Here is a 21,084-nt window from a genome sequence, read left to right as displayed (position 1 = left end):
TGATCAATATTTAAAAAAAAGGCTACAACTTAAAGCTTTTACGATCATCTTAACTAATGTCGCTCGTTGTTTTACGATGGAGTAACGCCTGTTTCCCAAATCAGCACGTTGATCGCTCATTAAAAAGTTGAACTTAAATACTTCATTACGGGAGCTGTCCAGTTCCAAGGATGCTGGTTACTTTGGCCAATATATGTACAGGACTTTGTCTTCTCTACATGAAAATGTGGAAATACTAACACTCATGGAAGTTGTTTGTAACCTTGTCGAGGCACCGAAATGTATAAACTATTACAGAATTTAATAAAATAAATAATGATGGCTTTAGTAAGACAGAGTTTCAGATGTAAGCTTTTGATGCTAAATCATAGATATCAACAAAAGTGACACAATAAATGCATGTAACGTGAATGCACGCAATGTGAACGCAACCTAAAGTTTTGTTACTTAGTCTGGAAACTGAACAAATGCGCCCAGAACAGGATTAAAATGATGGGCATCAGTATTGAACTACTTCCTATCTAAATATTAATAGATCGTCTGGTTAGAGTTCAAGGCAGTGTGTACTTGTAGCCTTACTGCCATTATCCAGCATGCAATTTCTTAATGCCTAGTAAAAAGACTATAGGAGAGCCGATTTGAACCAGACATTGGAGGAATGGAGGAGGAGGAAGAGAGAGGGAATCTCTCATTGCACACTCTCACTATAATCTCCTTTTTTAAACATATTTTAATTATTTATTCAGACATATTTATTTAAGTTTTAAACTGCATGATCACATTACTCACATTTGTCTTCTTAATCGGTTTTTGTCATGCGCAGACTGCAGAGATTTTCATAGCGATTTTTTCAACACTTATTTTATCCTCTGAAATAGTTTACAATGTCTTTCCAATTATTAAAATATATTAATACAATTTATTACATTTCCCATTGTCTTTGATAAACTGTGAAAGATGCCAGAAAGATACGTTCAAGTTGCATTTAATGGACTTAGGATAGGTTCAAAACTCTTGTTAATTACGAACGTTTTTATGAACTACTTCGATAATGATGCTTTTTGGAAACGCAACTTAGAGTTTAAATACTACTTAAGTGCTACTAACTTGGAGCTTCAGGAAACCCAGCCGACATTAGTTAAGATGACCTTAAAACTTAAGTTGCAACGTTTTCGAGAAACCCAACCCTCGTCAGTTGTTTGCTTCAAGCATTTCACTTCTACTGGTCAATTTTCTTTAAAAATAAAAATTCATTAATTGAAACACGAAAACTTAAAGCTAAAATATTTCTAAATTATAATTACACTTCAATCAAAAAATAAATTCTATATTTTTAACTACCCAAATCCAAACATTTTATACTCTTCAACTTCTTTCACCAGCAACTGTAAATATAAGCATAATACACCATGGCCTCTATAAAGTTTAACACAAATATCATTCATTTTTGTTTCATAAAATGGCTCCAAAAGAGATTGTCGGGCCGGACATAATTTTCCACTATATTTTCAGAATTAAGTTGTTGTGCGTTGAGCTGCACATCACACAGTCCCAAAAATAAAGCCAAGAGTCTTCTTCACTCTTTCAAAGAATGTGTCTGATCAACTTATTTTCAGCAAAAAATTTAAGATTGAAGTGCGCACAAATTACACTGGCAGCCAAACGTTCGTAATAATGTACAGATTTTGCTGTTTAGGAAGGAAATTGGTACTTTAATTCACCAAAGTGGCATTCAACTGATCACAAAGTATAGTCAGGACATTACTGATGTAAAAAAACATGGAATAAAAATGAAACCTTTTGTAAAATACCATATAATATGAAACACCAATAACAACATAAATAGTAGTCATCACTGCTGTTAAGATTCCGATTGTCAATTTCTCAGTTTCCACCAGTTTCTGGCAACACGGTACTGAAAAAGACATTTTTCATTTTAATACTCACAAAGTACACTGCGCCGAAACTCCCATGGCCGATCTCATGTAGGTCACAGAAGACTTCTTCCGGGTCATCTTTAAAAAAGAGGTTTGCTAAATCCGGGTCTATTAGTCCTCCCTTCCGCGTGGACGACGGCATCATGAGCTAGAAAGAGCCTCTGATGTCCACGTGCTTCTGCTCGCCTTCATTCAACAGGCCCGGCATTTACCTGCTTTGCCTAGAGGAACAAAGAAAAATAAATATTAAAGCTCAACTAAACACCATCAGGGTCATCCAGTATGGGTCATCAGCAGACAAATGTGAATTAATTACTTTTCAGACAAAACTTTTAGAATTTTTTGGAAATAATTTGTAATATTTATATATAAAAAAAAATAAAAAATAAATAAATAAAAAAATAGTCATCTTCACTCTTTATTGACAGAACAGATCACGCACACAACAGTGAGTATACATTGATTCTAGGACCACCAAGACAGGCTTTTTCCATCACACTCCCGGCATGATCGACTGTGTACATGTGCTTGCGATGGTAAGCTGTTGTTACACAAATGTGTTGTCAGTGGGGGAAGCTTGCTTAGGCATCATGAAAAGACAGCTCAGCATCTGGCAGCATTGCTCATCATGCTAGCATGTGCACGCGCACACACGCACACACACACACACACAAAGTGGCCACCTGCATGTAACACTGCCTACTGAGTCATTGGACATCTGACATACTAGTGGCCATTGACCAGGGAACAAAAGGTGCTGAAAACACTGTGTATCCAATACACAGGGACTCAACACACTGGGCTAATATCCAGCTTTACATTCACCATCAAATATAATGATCATCAGAATCATCTAGCCCTTCTATTTTAATCCATAGCCGCTCTCAAAGCTGACACTTTAATTCAGTGTAAACACATTTCAGGGACAACCTGGGGTTAAACATTTTCACACTACAGTTAGGGTGCAACCCAACTCGATAAACCCAACTTCCCACCCAAATTTCCTTGAACCGGGGTTTATGTCTGCTTCAGTATGGTTCACAATTGGTATGCAAGCAATATGGAATAACTTGCCGAAGTTATCCCGCTATTGAGAAGGTTTATTTTACCTATTATATTGTAATGCATTTTTTCTAGAATTTCTAGCAAAAATGTATTTAAATATTGATCTGTTTCTCAAGCACACCTATCATATCACTTCTGAAGATATGGATTTAACCACTGGAGTCATATGGATTACTTTTGTGCTGCCTTTATGTGATTTTTGGAGCGTCACTTTTGGCACCCATTCACTTGCATTGTATGGACCTACAGAGCTGAAATATTCTTCTAAAAATCTTAATTTGTGTTCTGCTGAAGAAAGAAAGTCATACACATCTGGGATGACATGAGAGTGAGTAAATAATGAGAGAATTTTCATTTTTGGGTAAACTATTCCTTAAATGTGCACTTGTGTTGTTTCCATCTTAGCTATTTTTAACTACTCCATGTACTCATGCATCAGAGGGACGCTTTTGAAGCATCTCACTTTGAACCAAGCACAATAGAATGCAAAAGGCATGCTGTGGAAGCCTGTGCTGCCTGCTCTCGTTGGTTTGACGAGGCATGTTGACTGGACAGCTCGAGCTAACTGCCCCCTACTGCCACATCAAAGTGGTACATCAAGCTTAAATTGCTCCAATTATAGGAATATTCCTTATTACAGAATAAACGAACGGATCAGGGGCATGATTAATTGCTTTTTTTTTTTTTACTTTATTTTTCATATAATTACAAAATTAAGAATGGTAGGTACGAGTGTTTTCTCCCTTGCAATGAATACAATCCATTGCAAGAAAACTTAATCAAAGGAAAAATCAGACAGTTACATCTGGAGGTCGAAGATAGTGAAAAGGCAGTGTAATTGCTGTATACTTCTATAGAAATTAACTTCGACAAGCAGCTTGCATTTCTTTTTTGCACACAATTTTTGTTCTTAGGTAGTAAGTGTTATTTCCTAATTGCTTATGCCTCAAAAGTATAGAAAATGGCTATTATTCCCCACAAACTTTGCTTTTGTGACCAGGACAGTGATATTTTGAAATTTACCAATTTCCAATGAAAAAACAGGCGAATGTGTCTTTTCGTTCACAAAAAGTCAGAAAAAAACAACATATGAATCCAAATTAACATGTATTTATACTAAAGTATTACAAAAATGACTACAAAAGATTTAGAAGTGATTATACGAATATACTGTAAATCACTTTCACGAATCAGCCCCCAAATGTAGTCTCCCATCATGTTCTCGTTATACTGTCCTTGGTAGCGGCATTCAAAGTCCAGTATATCCTGGTGGAAGCGCTCGCCTTGCTCCTCCAAGTACGCTCCCATGTTCTCCTCGAATTTATCAAGATGAGCATCAAGGATATGGACTTTGAGGGACATCCTACAGCCCATTGTGCCATAGATCTCAACAGGCTCCACATAGTTTTCGGCCTTGTGACTGCCCAGGAAGCCCTGAACCACTGCAACAAAACTGTTCCGAGCCGCTTTCTCCTTACTAGTGAGCTTCTTGGGGAATTCATTGCACTACAGGATCTTCTTTATCTGTGGTTCGACGAAGACACCGGCTTTGACCTTTGCCTCAGACAGCTTAGGGAAGAAGTCTTGAAGGTACTTGAAGGCTGCCAACTCCTTATCTAGAGCTCTGACAAATTGTTTCATAATGCCCAATGTCATGTGCAGTGGTGGCATCAGCACCTTCTGGAGGTCCACCAGTGGCTCCCACTTGATGTTGTTCCTCCCCACAGAGAACTCGGTCCGCTGTGGCCAGTCTGGCCTGTGGTAGTGCGCCTTGGTGTCCCTGCTTTCGCAAAGGCAAAGATAGCAGGGAAACTTGGTAAAACTGCCTTGGAGACCCATCAGGATTGCCACCATTTTGAAGTCTCCTATGACCTCCCAGCCGTACTCATCACACTTTAAGACGTCCAGTAAGGTCTTGAAATGTATCCACTTAGGCAGCTGGAACTAAACTAAACTGGTGGGCTTAAGGCCCCTATATTTATACTACTGTTTATATTACTGGAAAGTTCTAGAAGTTACTCCATGTTTACTCAGCACTGAATCTATCTGGAATGTTCTAGAAAATAGATACAGTTCAAAATATCACTGTCCTGGTCACAAAAGCAAAGTTTGTAGGGAATAATAGCCATTTTCTATACTTTTGAGGCATAAGCAATTAGGAAATAACACTTACTACCCAAGAACCAAAAAAAACAAACACGGTGTTACACGGTGATATTCTCAGGTGCTTTGCAAGAATGGAAGGACACCCTTTTCCACCCATCTTAGTCTCTGTTGTTTAACCCGATTGAAGAACGAAGACTCTCTGTCATGACTGTTCATGTGGTGACTTTCAGTCCAATGACCAAGTGTGTGAAATCATGCATTCACTATGCCCTGGACTATCCAATTACAGAATGAATACTGCAGAAATCAATTAGCATGCTCTTGTGCTATAGAGATCGCGGGTAGCTAAGCTGAAAGGCAGCAGAAGCTTCAGTGGCCGTACATTTAAAGCCGCTAGTGGTGGTGATGGTTAAACCGTTTAATTGGCATAAAAGGTGAATCAGAGTTCACATAGTCATCTAACAACACTATACAGATTTCTGCACAATGCAATCACTAAACGCTTCACTCCACAGAATTTACTTGGCTTAAATGTAAATCACAAAGGGACATGAACTTCACACTTCATTGAGTAGAGAACAGATAATACACTTGTAGGCTGCTATCAACACTTTTGACTTTATTACACAATGCTTGGTATGGTCTATTTGGTCAATTCTCTGTCAAGCTAATGATTTTCTTTTGTAAAACTCTCTTCAAGTTTCAGTGTACTTGACTGAAGTCCACAAGAACAATGTCCTTGTGCATTTATTAATTTTCTTTAACAGAACTGAAGAGGAATCAATGTTTACAATCAATATTACATTTCCGTCGTTTGTTTAAAGATGTTACTGAAAGCACCACTGTACAGGGGTTGTTGATGGCTCCCAATGAAAGCCATTCAGAACATATCTGATGTTTAATGTACAGTTATGTGCAGCAGGACTTTGGACCAATCAGATTTCACAGTGGGCGTGAAACAGCTTAAGTAGAAACCAAACGACTGAAAAAATGTCCTATGTCGCTTGATTGCGTCGCCTCTGGTTAGGACACAGTTTTACTAGGTGTCCAAACAAGATGTAATACATTACTTTTACAGCATCAAGTAATTCGCCTGTCCACACTGAAAACAAAAATGCAGCGTAAAGCAGAACATATTTGATGTTTAATACACAGCTTTAAGCCATGGTCACACTAGACTGAGAATGCAAAATTATTTCAGACCCTGCAACGAAGTATATGATGTCATGCTCCATGTCTTCTGTTTTTAAGAAATAAATATTATAATACAAAATAAGTCATACATCAATACATTGTGACCTTTTTTTTTTTACGATATTGTATTGATTAATTTGATCCCTGTACTGATATTTTTATACATCCACTTATGTGTTCATATCATGTCCAATATTTATTTAATGATGAAGCAGGGCATCTAAATAAGCAAAGTCTGATACTGGTGCTTCTCAGTGCAGTCAGAACTTCTTTTATTAAGCACAAGAGAGACTGAAGCTGAACCCTCAGATTCACCAATTCTCTCGCAGACATGCTGGATGTCCCTCATGCACCACAGTTTCAATCGCAATCCAATTTTGATTTTGTGATGTATCGTGACATATTCAGTCGTGACATGCGTATTGTGATATGCACCGTATCATAAGGCGGATGGCGATACCCAGCTCTGTGCAGTATGAATTGTTGTTTTGAGCTAAGAGATGTGCGATGTTAAGATTGTCTATTGGTCAAGCGTCCCTTGGCTGTCCCAAATCGCAAGTCTGAGTTTACCAAACAAGAAGCTTGCATTTCTTCTTTCCCTCGATCAGATGCTTATGAATCGAAATGAGCATGAAGTCTAGTACGACCGCACCTTAATGGAGTAGGATTTGACTGTGGGTGGGGCTACTCATCACGACACTGCAGGAATCAAGCGACCAACATAACTTCCTGTCGCTTGTCAGGTTAGGACATCGTGTCAGGGTTAGTGTTGGGGCTTGGACTATTTTGGTTTGATAGGAAGCTTTCAGGAACTGACAAAAGATGTTGATCCAGGAGCACGTCTTACTTGGCACAGTAAGCAATGTGGAGAGTTAATAAACATCCATCATTTAGTCAAGGCTGGCCGTGACTGGTTGACACTAGCAACAGACAGCACAATGTCTTAAAGTTGCATCATGTCTGTCTGTATATCTGTGTGTCTCTCTTCTTTTTTTCTGCTTCTGACACTTTCCAGCTCATGAGTTGAGTTGTCGCCTTCTACCTTTGCTTCAAATGGTGACTCTGAACACGAAAGCACTTTCCTTGACCCTAATAGGCCGAGATCCAGAGATCTGCATCCAATTAGACGGCAGCAACTGGAGCCAGAATCCCACTTTAGGACGAGACCAGAGAGGGGCTGAGGAGGTGAAATGATGCAATATAGAACCAACAGGTTGTAAGAGCCCAAAAGTGAGAGCCACGAACCGGTTTAAACAAAATATCCAAACTGGTTATTTCAAACATTGGTATTAAAAAAATCGTAATCAGTATTTTTTTCCTTTTTTCAATAAATCCATCTAAACAAAAGAAAATACATTTACATGCAAAGTAAAACTGCATCCGATATTTAAACAACATTTTTTGTTTGTTTGTATGTTTGAAAAAAATCTAACAAAATCAGTGAGGTTTATGATTAAAAATAAAAAGAAAACATTAATTAAAAAAAAAAAAAACTTTTTACATGAGGAGCAAAACTGCATAAAGTCATTAAAACTATATTAATATGTTAACACACCTTAAAGATATTAAAACATATATAAAAAAAAAATCTTTGAAGCATTAATCAAATAAAATATATGCTTAGGTTAACGCTTAACAAAAAAAAACGTAATTTAAGAAATACTCTTTGAAAGATCTTTTTTCAGTTGTACACAATTTTGCTTCTTAAATTTATTGTGTTTTAAGAATTGTTAGATATTTTTTTTGGAAAACAAGACTTAATACTGATTAAGAAAACTATTCTTCACAGTGTAGGAATAACTGTAAATCTATGGCTGAATTGTGCTGAGGTTGGGAGATTAATGAGCAGGCTTAGCCAGATTAGAGAAGGGGTGAAATGGGGAGAGACTCCATGTATATGTATGAAAGCGTGAGACAGACTTCATTACACACTGACTTTTCCCCTATATATCTCTCCTAGTTTCTTGCCGTCAGGTCCCAGTGGAAAGCTGTACGCATTACTAATTTATCTTTGAATGTGCACGTGTGCGTTTGTGTGTGTGTGGTGCATCAGGCTGCTGAATAAAACATATGTTTGACAAGCGGGTGAGAAAAGCACTCTCGATTGGAGTGTCCGTGCAAGGCCTGTGCTCCAAAACCACAGACCTTCCACATGGAGAAGTCTCCACAAACATGTGAAATCACACAAGTGCAACACATGCTAGGACAACCAAGCTCTAGGGGTGGAAAATTAACCAAGATTAATAAGTTCTTTAAAAGTGTTGTTCATTGTCAAGTTAAATAACGTAGTTGACTAATGTTAATTAATTAAATTTTATTCTAAAGTGTACCAACAGTATCTATAACATTATAGTTATTTTTGCTGGAAATGTAATAGTTAGCTCACTTAAGATACTTCAGGGAATTAATTACTTTACAAATAAAATGCCTTTATTCGGATCTTGATGGATGCAAAGATTATTATTCATAACAAATAGCTAAATGACAAGTATGGTATCAGTGTAAAAAAAAAAAAAACCTTCACATTACTTAACTGATTTAGAAATGTGAGATTCACAACCGTAAAACTATTCCAAAAAGGCCTCTACTGTATATTCTGATCGGATGATCAGAGCCACATTACTATATGTGCCTGCAAACTGCAAACAACAGAAGCTAAACAAAATTAAAAGGTCATTATGTAAAGCGAAAGGTCATGCTGGAATTCCCTTCACTAAATCAAACAAGTCACGAATGTGACAGACACACCCACTATTCCCACAAATCAAACAGACACGGAAAAAAATAAATAAATAAATAAATAAATAAATACATACATTTACTGAAGGAGTCCTAGGACTACACTGCGTGCCATTTTTTGGAGAAAAATCAATAAACAAGTTAACTTTTTATTTTTTTCCTTCGTCGTTTCACTAAAGATAAAACTGAAACGGGACATCCTTTGAACAAGTAATGCAACTTGTATGGCCCAAGGGAAAGATTTAATCAAGCTTCCACAAACATCACTACATTAGGACTACATTAGAACTGAAAGTGGAACACTTCACTAGTTAAATATTTGACTATTATCAATATGTATAGTTCATCCAAAAATGAAAATTGTGTTATAATTTACTCACCCTCATATTGTTCCAAACATCTGGATTAAAAAAAAAAAAAATGTATTCAGTAGAACACAAAAGATGTTGGACAGAATGTTAGGAACTGAAAGCCAGTTACCATTCTTTTTCATTGAATGTAAAGAAAAAAAGAGCAGCATCAACACTTATACCAGTTTGGAACAACATGAGGGTGAGTAAATGATGTCAGAATTTTGCATTTTTCGGTGAAATATCCCTTTAAGATGGGGAGGTCTAACAAAAATCAACATGAGTTTTGAATATTCAAGCTCTGGTCAAACTAAACACGTGACTTCAGGAACGACCTGCGAGTCAGAAGTCGTGACGCTGTGTGCGTGAAAGTGTGAAATGCAACATGTGTACTCGGCATATTCGAGAGAGACTGATGTTTAATTCATTCCCCTGATGACTGTGTGTCAGGAGACAGCAGTCTTTGATATGAGCTGTAAACAGCACACAGATCAGTTCTTAAGACCAAACCCTTTAATCAGCCCTAACACGAGCTGTGCAGTCATCAGTGCTGCCTCACATCATGACTGAATAATAGCAGTCACATCATTATGTTCATGAATTAATATTTACCAATAATTTACAGACACATGTGATCAAACGCATAACCTAAATACCTGTATATGTTACATTCAAAAGACAATTAGGTCAGGAACATCAATGACTGCAGCATATTTTAAAATATTTAAAGGGGTCATATATCATGGAAAAGCAGATGTACAAATGTACTATGATGTTCTCTAGCGTTCACAACGCAAAGTCAGTCCACCAAGACCATATATTAAAACTTGGCTGCAAAAACCGGTCATTCAGAACATGTCACAGTTATGACATCACAACCATGAGCACATTATTATATAACAGCCTATATTTACAACACCTTTAGTATTTAGCAGCTCGACCCACCCTGACGAATGACAGTGAAAACTATAAAACTAAGTTTATGTAATCCAGATTCACAATTATATATATATATATATATATATATATATATATTTTTTTTTTTTTTTATATATATATATATATTCTAAGCATGTTATAAAGGAGGCGTTACTCTTCTAGACCCAGATGGAATAAGTTGGAATATTTATGAAATTTATTTTTTTGCATTTTCAGCACTGATTTTATGGGAGGATCTGTGGAATTATGTGGATTGGGGTTAATTATGGTCAAATGTGCTACATAGAGCAGTTTAATTCTAATGAAACCTATAAGAAAATGTCCAAGACATATAGTTGAAGTCAGTAATTAACATACACCTTAGCCAAATACATTTAAACTCAGTTTTTCACAATTCCTGATATTTAATCGTAGAAAACATTCCCTGTCACTACTTTATTTTAAGAATGTGAAATGTCAGAATAATAGTAGAGAGAATGATTTATTTCAGCTTTTATTTCTTTCATCACATTCCCAGTGGGTCAGAAGTTTACATACACTTTGTTAGTATTTGGTAGCATTGCCTTTAAATTGTTTAACTTGGGTCAAACGTTTTGGGTAGCCTTCCGCAAGCTTCTCACAATAAGTTACTGGAATTTTGGCCCATTCCTTCAAACAGAACTGGTGTAACTGAGTCAGGTTTGTAGGCCTCCTTGATCGCACACGTTTTTGCAGTTCTGCCCACAAATTTTCTTTCAGATTGAGGTCAGTGTTTTGTGATGGCCACTCCAATACCTTGACTTTGTTGTCCTTTAGCCATTTTGCCACAACTTTGGAGGTATGCTTGGGATCATTGTCCATTTGGAAGACCCATTTGCAACAGAGCTTTAACTTCCTGGCTAATGTCTTGAGATGTTGCTTCAATATATCCAAATCATTTTCCTTCCTCATGATGCCATCTGTTTTGTGAAGTGTACCAGTCCCTTCTGCAGAAAACACCCCCACAACATGATGCTGCCACCGACATGCTTCACGGTTGGTATGGTGTTCTTCGGCTTGCAAGCCTCACCCTTTTTCCTCCAAACATAACGATGGTCATTATGGCCAAAAAGTTCCATTTTTGTTTCATCAGACCAGAGGATATTTCTCCAAAAAAGTAAGATCTTTGTCCCCATGTGCACTTGCAAACTGTAGTCTGTAGAGCATTGGCTTCTTCCTTGCGATGTCGATATAGGACTCGTTTTACTGTGGATATAGATACTTGTCTACCTGTTTCCTCCAGCATATTCACAAGGTCCTTTGCAGTTGTTCTGGGATTGATGTTCACTTTTCGCACTTAGAAAATTAAGCCTTAATTTATTACCATTAAGATTGTTTTGAATTGTAACATTATTTTAAGGACATTTAAGCACATTTTACCCTCCCTCCCACACAAATCACCTGTCTGGATGTTTTGGTTTTACTATTCCCAATGTTTTCAATGATGATTCTCATTACCATAATATATAATTTGTTTTACTGTTTTAAATTAATATAGTGAAATGAAAGGCAGTACCAAGGGAGTACAACTATGTAGAACGATGTATTACCACTATAACAATGTATACAACTTTACAATTTAAATCCTTTTTTTCTTCACATTGCGGTAATGAGAATGTCATAATGACCATCCTATTCGCATTGCGGTACTGAGAACTATGGGTAAAATGTGTGCAACTGTCATAAAAAATAATGTTAATAAAAAAATAATTACAAAAAATCTTAAAGCCATAAAAAACGGCTTCATTTTTTATATGAAAAATATAATTTCGGTAACACTTAACAATAAGGTTCCATTTGTTAAGAACATTAGTTAACATGACCAAACAATGAACAATACTTTTACATCAATTATTAATCTTAGTTAATTTCAACATATACAAACACATTTTTAAAATCAAATGCTGTACTTATTATGCACTTTGAACTACCATGAACTAACTATAAACAATTGTATTTTTTATTAATTAACATTTACAAAGATTAATTAATGCTGTAAAAATAGATTAATTGTTTGTTCATGATACCTAATGCATTAACTAATGTTAACGAATGGAACCTTATTGTAAAGTGTTACTATAATGTCTTATTTGTTTCTTTTGATTTGAGTAAAATGTAACCAGTTTTATCACCCAGCTGAGGATACTACACTCTTATTACCAGATAAATGATTATTAAATTAGCCAGAATATTTAATAAATTAACACAAGGGGAAAGAGATGTGTAGAACTCTAATTAGCCAATCATTACAGAGGAACTTAAGATACAGAAGCAAAAACACCCTGTTTTATTATAAATGTCAGCGATAAGTCAGAAAACGGTCAGGTAAAAGTAAATTATGACTGTTTTGGTGCAAGAAACAAACAAGATTTCAGGGAGATAAAACAAAATGCTCCTTTAAACATGAATCAAATAAGACATACAGAATGTTTAAACAGCTGACAACGGATATAGCTTGGCACCTCTAGGAGCTCATAATTAAGAAACACTTGCATGAATAACATAAAAGAGGTGGAAAATATCAGCAGTGTTTCTGAGCTAAGAGCAAGAGAGGAAGTGGGAGAATAGAAAGAAAGAGAGAAAAGAGGGTCAAAAAACAACCTCCTCTCCATTTCCCAGGGCACCCCTCATGTTCACATCCTCTCTTCTGCTCTCTGCCTCTTTTTCTGTTTGTGTGACTCAGCAGACAGTGTTGCTCATGGCTGACCATTGGTGGGGGTAGCGATAGAGAGATCGAGAGAGAGATAGAGAGAAGGGCCGTGGGAGAAAGAGAGCGCACGAGAGAGCAATCTGAAGCAGGCCAAGACTAGAAAAAGCTGGCTTCTCCTGCCTGACTGCTTTAATTCAGTATGATCGGTTGCTTCTCCTCACTGACAGCTCTATTTCGAGCACCAAACACTGGAATATCTCCCCTTCACACAGCATACAGGGCAGAGTCATTCATTCTTAAACACACATGTGCAGAAACAGAGAGGAATTAAGATAGAGATAGCGCAACCCTCTACAGACACGTTGGAGTATTAACTGCCACTGGCTGGTAAATTAATTTTTTTACTTGCCAGACTTTTGACAACATGTAAGTGTAACGCAACTGAAAACGAATAAAGATATTAAGAAAGCCGAGAAGGGGGCATCATCATTTATAATATACAAATAAATACATATACATACATACATATATATACACTCACACACACACACACACACACACACACACACACACCAGTTAATTCCGTCCTCGAATCTGATTGGACGAGAGACGTTCCATGAGTACTGATGGTCTCACACCATCAGCACTCAGACGCTTCACTGTGTGTGCATCACTCCGCTTGTGTTCATGCCATTCCAAACTAAAGTGTAAGAGCAGTGCAGATGTGTTAAGAGCCATCTGTCTCTTTACATTTAATTTTGTGACATTACATATTTTAGCCAGCAGGTGGAGGCAAAAGACCATTTCTGTGTGTAATATGAGCCAGTTGGTGACGTGGAGACAGCTTCACTCAGTGTTTATTTTCAACAGAACTCGATCGAGAACTACTTGATCACTCGTATTACTACTACACTACTAAAGCTAGGAAATAACTTTAAACGGCTATAAACTAACAGCTTCAGCATTAAGGCTCATCACAGCTGAGAGACAACAGACTGATTAATTACACAAACTCAAGGTGCTTATCTCTTACCGGACTTTCCACATTGGAGAGGACAAAATGGCAGAAGAAACTCGCAAAACCGGCTACCGTGAAATAGGGAGGAATACCCCCGCTTGGATGGCTAATTTTCCACTGAGAATTCCAGCTGTGAAGATGCTGTCATTTTCCAAGGACCTGACATATAATTTAAAGCATTTAATGGTAAGACCCACTCGATAATCATGTTAGCAAGGATAGCTAAAATTAGTCATAAGTGTTCCCTAATTTCGTCATCCAACCATCTGTCGATCATTTTCGCAGGAGCAGGAATAAAAGCGGAGAAACTACCACTCCCCCGGCGAACAGCCAGTATTCCGGTACACGGGACGCCTACTGTCAAAACTTTAGTGTGACTTCTCATTTCCATCTCAACTTCAGTTGAAACTCTAAAACTGTTCTCTGAAATGCTTTCATGTTGTAATTACAAAAGTAACTGGGACAGCATTTTTTTTTTTTTTTGTTAAAAAAATCCAGATTGTACACATGAATACCAAATTAATTAAAAATATTATTAAGTTCTTAGGAGAAAAGTGCAATGGATAATTTATCTGATTTTGATACTTATAAGTTTATTGTTAAGAACAGTTCAAAAGTATGGGTGAGGGAGAAATACATTTGTATTTCTCCCTCACCCATCCCTGTATTTCTCCTTCTCCCTTACATCTGCCAGAAATACTGGCAAATGTAGCATTTTAAAACTCACAGAAAGTAGGAAAAAGTAAATCAAGACAAACTAAAAACGTTTACATCTATTTTGATCTATTCTTTAAAACAAGATGACAGGCACTGGAGGCATTAATAATAATGATGAAGATAGCATGTGTCCCTGTTTTTCATGTTTGTTTCTTATACAGTTGTGCTCAAAAGTTTGCATACCCTGGCAGAAATTATGAAATTTTGCCATTGATTTTGAAAATATGACTGATCATGCAAAAAAAAAACTGACTTTTATTTAAGGATAGTGATCATATGAAGCCATTTATTATCACATAGTTGCTCCTTTTTAAATCATAATGATAACAGAAATCACCCAAATGGTCCTGATCAGAAGTTTACATACCCTTGAATGTTTAACCTTGTTACAGACACACAAGGTGGCACACACAAGTTTAAATGGCAATTAAAGGTTAATTTCCCACACCTGTGGCTTTTTAAATTGCAATTAGTACCTGTGTATAAATAGTCAATGAGTTTGTTAGCTCTCACATGGATGCATTGAGCAGGCTAGATACTAAGCCATGGGGAGCAGAAAAGAACTGTCAAAAGACCTAACAAGGTAATGGAACTTTATAAAGATGGAAAAGGATATAAAAAGATATCCAAAGCCTTGAAAATGCCAGTCAGTACTGTTCAATCACTTATTAAGAAGTGGAAAATTCGAGGATCTCTTGGTACCAAGCCACGGTCAGGTAGACCAAGAAAGATTTCAGCCACAACTGCCAGAAGAATTGTTCGGGATACAAAGAAAAACCCACAGGTATCCTCAGGAGAAATACAGGCTGCTCTGGAAAAAGACGGTGTGGTTGTTTCAAGGAGCACAATACTTGTTGACCCCTCTCCAAACATAGCGCTTATGGTTGTAACCATAAAGCTCTATTTTGGTCTCGTCACTCCAAATTACAGTGTGCCAGAAGCTGTGAGGCATGTCAAGGTGTTGTCGGGCATATTGTAACCGGGTTTTTTTGTGACATTGGCTTCTTTCTGGCAACTCGACCATGCAGCTCATTTTTGTTCAAGTATCGTCATATTGTGCTCCTTGAAACAACCACACCGTCTTTTTCCAGAGCCTGCTCAGTGCATCCACATGAGAGCTAACAAACTCATTGACTACTTATACACGGACACTAATTGCAATTTACAAAGCCACAGGTGTGGGAAATTAACCTTTAATTGCCATTTAAACCTGTGTGTGTCACCTTGTGTGTCTGTAACAAGGCCAAACATTCAAGGGTATGTCAACTTTTGATCAGGGCCATTTGGGTGATTTCTGTTATCATTACGATTTAAAAAGGAGTCAAACAACTATGTGATAATAAATGGCTTCATATGATCACTATCCTTAAATAAAAGACAGTATTTTTGCATGATCAGTCATATTTTCAAAATCAATGCCAAAATGTCATTGAGTTTGTTATAAGTATGCTCAGGGAGTGTTGTAAGCATGCAGGTCAGTTTAGGAGCGTTGGCTGTTCAGACCAGTACCTGATATGGGCTTCATTTAAAATGTCATGTGATTGACTTTACAAAAACAAACATGACCAGAAAATCAGATTTTGGTCACATTCAGCAGCGCTGTTAATGTAGCCTAAAAAGCCACCAGTCTTTAAAACATTACAATGATCACAATGTGGGTTAATTTTATATTTCCAACAAAATTAAAGAGAATAAATAATCAATACATTGCCCAGCTATACCCACCCACTATCCCTTTTTTCTTCTCTCCTCTGCCTCCAAAACTTTACTGCTCTCCTATTCTTTCCTAAAAAATTTTACAGACAGTGTGAATAAGTTCATGTAGCCCCAGAGAACTACATAAGGCAGAGGGAATTGAGTCGTGTTTGGAAGTTGGCACAATGATTCACCACATACTATGAAAAGCTAAAAAAATAAATAATAATAATAATCGTAAAAGAAATCTGCAGGTAGGAGGCTGTTTGTAGAGTTGAGTTTAGCTGAGACCCAACACAGATTCTACCTGGGAAAGCATTTAAGGTCAATGACAGCAGCAGAGTCCAACTAAGACTCTAGGGACAGGTGCTAAAGTGTGTTTAAACCAACCTGGTCTCAGAGATAAATTACTATATCTAACAAAATTTTTGCAAAATGATTTTTACATGCCTCGTTGTATGCACAGCAGCAGTTTTCTGGTGAAATAAACACTATGACATAATGACTTATATTCCCTTTCATACAAATCTTGAGTAAAATGGCAAATTATCAGTTCTTAAACACATACTTTTCTGCCTGTTCTTACTATAGCGTATGACTTGTAAGATGATGCATTTTAACGTTTGCATTACAGCTACATATGAATTAACAGCCCAAAATTCACAGGTTCGGACCCCAATATAAGGGGCATGATCCGTGATCTACAGCGATACAAAGCATCACCACTGGGTCCTTCAGTAAGGTGCTTAACCCTAGGTTACTGCACGGGCCTCTTCCTGCAATTAGTGTACTGTAAATCACTTTGAATATAAGCGAAGTCAAATGCCAGATGACCAAGTAATTGGATGTCTCTCTGGAGAAAACTGGGGTTAAGTGTCTGGCTAAGTTCCCAGGATGCAACACTCCAGCTGATGGTCAGCTCCTAAGATATGATTCAAAACGTTAAGTAGCATCATGCCCTGGTAAGTATTAAAGAGTTATTGCATCTGCAATTACAATCTTATTTACATCACAAATGAGATTATTAATAAGTCATACAGTAGCTATTCTGAGACCACAACTGCCAGTTTAGAAATGTCAGCTGCTAATAATATGCAACATGTTACTTGATTCCTTTTGACCCAATAACCATAGTAACAAGTATTGTGCATGCAGAGACAGCCGATATATCCGTACTATAAAAAAAAGTGTCCCTAACATGGACTTCTCAGTACAAGTACAGGCATCTTTTTTAACAGGCATCTGCGAGTCTGTATCAGCTGTAGTTTGGGCCCCTGGTAGCCGCTTCATGCCCTGGGAGATAAGATAACAATTTCAGCAACATACAAGAGAAAATAAAGGGCATTATGCTCCACTTACCAGAGGGAAACACTTATTTTTACTGAAAGTCGTTATAATGGAAAAGGCTTGCAGTTCTGTTGTAATAATGCATTTGCCAACAACATAAAAATCAATAACACTGATAAAATAAATATAATAATTTATAAATAAAAGAGGGGAGGAGAATGAGAATTAGGCTATTGTGTAAAAAACATTATAGTACTAAATCGCATGTTCATGGTTTCTGGACATGGTAAATCTACAGCTGTGCCAATACTATCAGATATCAATTTTAATATGATTCCTTTACTCACAATATTGCATCGATACTTTAGATCCTTGTAAATATATTTTTTACATTTATACAGTATATGCATTCATGTAATCTCCAACAGTTCAATTAATTTAAAAGCAAGTCATCCAAAGAAGCGAAAACTCTGAAACCACAAATACACACTGGTTCTTCTATCTCATGTGTTTGGAATAGCTTAAAATCTTCACGATCCAATTATGATATTAGGGCTGCACTATAATGGTGAAAATGATAATCACAATTATTTTTGCTCAATTTTAAATCACGATTATTAAGTAATTTGAGCTTTTTTTTTTTAATTATTATTATTTACAGGGCTGCACAATTTGGACCAAAAAAAATGCTCTCATGTTGAACAAGGTGTTAAAACTACAAACTAGAACTGGGCAAAAGTCTTAAGTGCGTTTTATTTGTCAAAAACATTTGTCTTAAAATGGTTATTTTATGTATTCTGCTTTTAGTATAACAGTAGGAAATATCAATTTCCACATTCCCTTAGCAAATAGAATTTGACAGAAGAACACCACAGATGGTATGGCCCCCGCAGAGCCCGGATCTCAACATCGAGTCAGACTGGGATTACATGAAAAGACAGAAGCAATCGAGACAGCCTAAATAGATAAACTCTGCAAAAAAAAAGGAACATCCTCTCACTTTCAACTGCTTTTATTTTCAGCAAACTTAACATGTGAAAATCAAAAGTAACAGTCAGTATCTGGTGTGGCCACCAGCTGCATTAAATACTGCAGTGCATCTCCTCCTCATGGACTGCACCAGATTTGCCAGTTCTTGCTGTGAGATGTTACCCCACTCTGCCACCAAGGCACTTGCAAGTTCCTGGACATTTCTGGGGGAAATGGCCCTTGCCCTCACCCTCCGATCCAACAGGTCCCAGACGTGCTCAATGGGATTGAGATCCGAGCTCTTCGCTGGCCATGGCAGAACACTGACATTCCTGTCTTGCAGGAAATCACACACAGAACGAGCAGTATGGCTGGTGGCATTGTCATGCTGGAGGGTCATGTCAGGATGAGCCTGCAGGAAGGGTACCACATGAGGGAGGAGGATGTCTTCCCTGAAACGCACAGCATTGAGATTGCCTGCAATGACAACAAGCTCAGTCCGATGATGCTGTGACATACCACCCCAGACCATGAAGGACCCTCCAACTCCAAATCGTTCCCGCTCCAGAGTACAGGCCTCAGTGTAACGCTCATTCCTTCGATGATAAACGCGAGTCCAACCATCAACCCTGGTGAGACAAAACTGCAACTCGTCAGTGAAGAGCACTTTTTGTCAATCCTGTCTGTTCCAGCAAAGGTGGGTTTGTGCCCATAGGCGACGTTGTTGCCGGTGATGTCTGGTAATGACCTGCCTTACAAAAGTCCTACAAGCCCTCAGTTCAGCCTCTCTCAGCCTATTGCAGACAGTCTGAGCACTAATGGAGGGATTGTGCATTCCTGGTGTAGCTCGGGCAGTTGTTGTTGCCATCCTGTACCTGTCCCGATCCTGTGCAGGTGTTGTTACACGTGGTCTGCCACTGCGAGGACGATCAGCTGTCCTTCCTGTCTCCCTGTAGCACTGTCTTAGGCGTCTCAGAGTATGGACATTGCAATTTATTGCCCCGGCCACATCTGCAGTCCTCATGCCTCCATGCAGCATGCCTAAGGCATGTTCACGCAGATGAGCAGGGACCCTGGACATCTTTTTTTTGGTGTTTTTCCAGAGTCAGTAGAAAGGTCTCTTTAGTGTGCAAAGTTTTTATAACTGTGACCTTAATTGCCTACCGTCTGTAAGCTGTTAGTGTCTTAATGACCGTTCCATAGGTGCATGTTCATTAATTGTTTATATTTCATTGAACAAGCATGGAAAACATTATTTAAACCCTTTACAATAAATATACGTAAAGTTATTTGGATTTTTACAAAATTATCTTTAAAATACAGTGTCCTGAAAAAAGGACGTTTCTTTTTTTTGCTGAGTTTAGAAGAACTGTGGCAAGTTCTCCAAGAAGCTTGGAACATCCTATCTGCCAACTACCAATGGAGGCCTAAGAGAATTGGTGCTGGTCACACCAAATATTAATTGTGCTTTTTTTCTTTGTATGACGTTAACTGATAAATAAACTATTTATCGCATTATTTTTGAAGACATCCTCACTATGCAACATTTCACAATTGCCTAAAACTTTTGCACAGTACCGTATGTATTGCGACGTGTATTGTGTAACTAGGTAGTTGCCAATACCCAGCCAAGGGTAATGCAATGTATTCTGGACATGTAACATTGAGCGAGTTTACATGCACACCAATACACTGATAATTGGGATGTGCGAGACTAGTCGACTAAACGGTTCTGATGCTGTTGATCGACACTGGAATTATTAGTCAGTTAATATTTTTCCCCATTAAACTGATCAACATTTTTACACATTTACTGTACGTTTGGCTTTATATTTTTACAAAGGTTGCACTTAGTCATATTAATGTTACACATTTTAAATATAATTAATACAAATATTGTTTAAAAAAAAAAAAAAAAAGAGGATATCTGGAGCAGATACAAAGTTTCATTGCACCTCAGGCTGCATGTACTTCTTCCCTCTCTCACTTGCAGTGTGTGCAGGAAAATGTCCTCTCGCTAGACAAGCAAACTCAGAAAAGTAGCTGTGAAATCACGTCGGTGGTGGTGCAGGAAGCAGATTTCAGAAACGTTGTCTTAAAAGTCGGATGTTTTCACATTTGAATCTTTTAAATCTGTGTAAAGTTATTTTCCCGCAGGCTTTTCAAGCATAGGATAGCCGCCTCAGGTGAGTCAAGTCCCCTCTTTCACCAGACCATGTTGACATGTTATTTTTGTTCATCAAAAAATGTATGCTTTTGAGTAATTAGCCTACAAAATTACTGTTTTAGGCTAGGAATGCCATTTTTTTAAATCTACTGATTCTGCTTAATGGGTTAAACTATCATTTATTCTGTGTGCACGTCATGTTTAAAATACATTAGGTTTATTGTAGGCTACAT

The 21,084-nt window shown here is 37.5% G+C and overlaps 1 protein-coding gene across 5 annotated transcripts in view; it reads right to left on the bottom strand.

Moving 5' to 3' along the window:
- The window catches only part of LOC127440229 (serine/threonine-protein kinase TAO3-like), a 101,073-nt gene that overhangs the window by 37,733 nt on the left and 42,256 nt on the right, over positions 1 to 21,084 (bottom strand). For all 5 annotated transcript variants that reach the window (XM_051696721.1, XM_051696720.1, XM_051696719.1 and 2 more), the window contains one exon: positions 1,948 to 2,158. In XM_051696721.1, coding sequence (XP_051552681.1) covers positions 1,948 to 2,082 — 135 coding nt within the window. In that variant the 5' untranslated portion in view covers positions 2,083 to 2,158. The remainder of the gene's footprint in view (positions 1 to 1,947; positions 2,159 to 21,084) is intronic.

This window comes from Myxocyprinus asiaticus, chromosome 4 (assembly GCF_019703515.2).
Source record: "Myxocyprinus asiaticus isolate MX2 ecotype Aquarium Trade chromosome 4, UBuf_Myxa_2, whole genome shotgun sequence".
In the NCBI taxonomy this organism is placed as follows: Eukaryota; Metazoa; Chordata; class Actinopteri; order Cypriniformes; family Catostomidae; genus Myxocyprinus; species Myxocyprinus asiaticus.
Note: the sequence above shows the minus strand (reverse complement) of the source record. Positions and strands in the feature narration are given on the sequence as shown.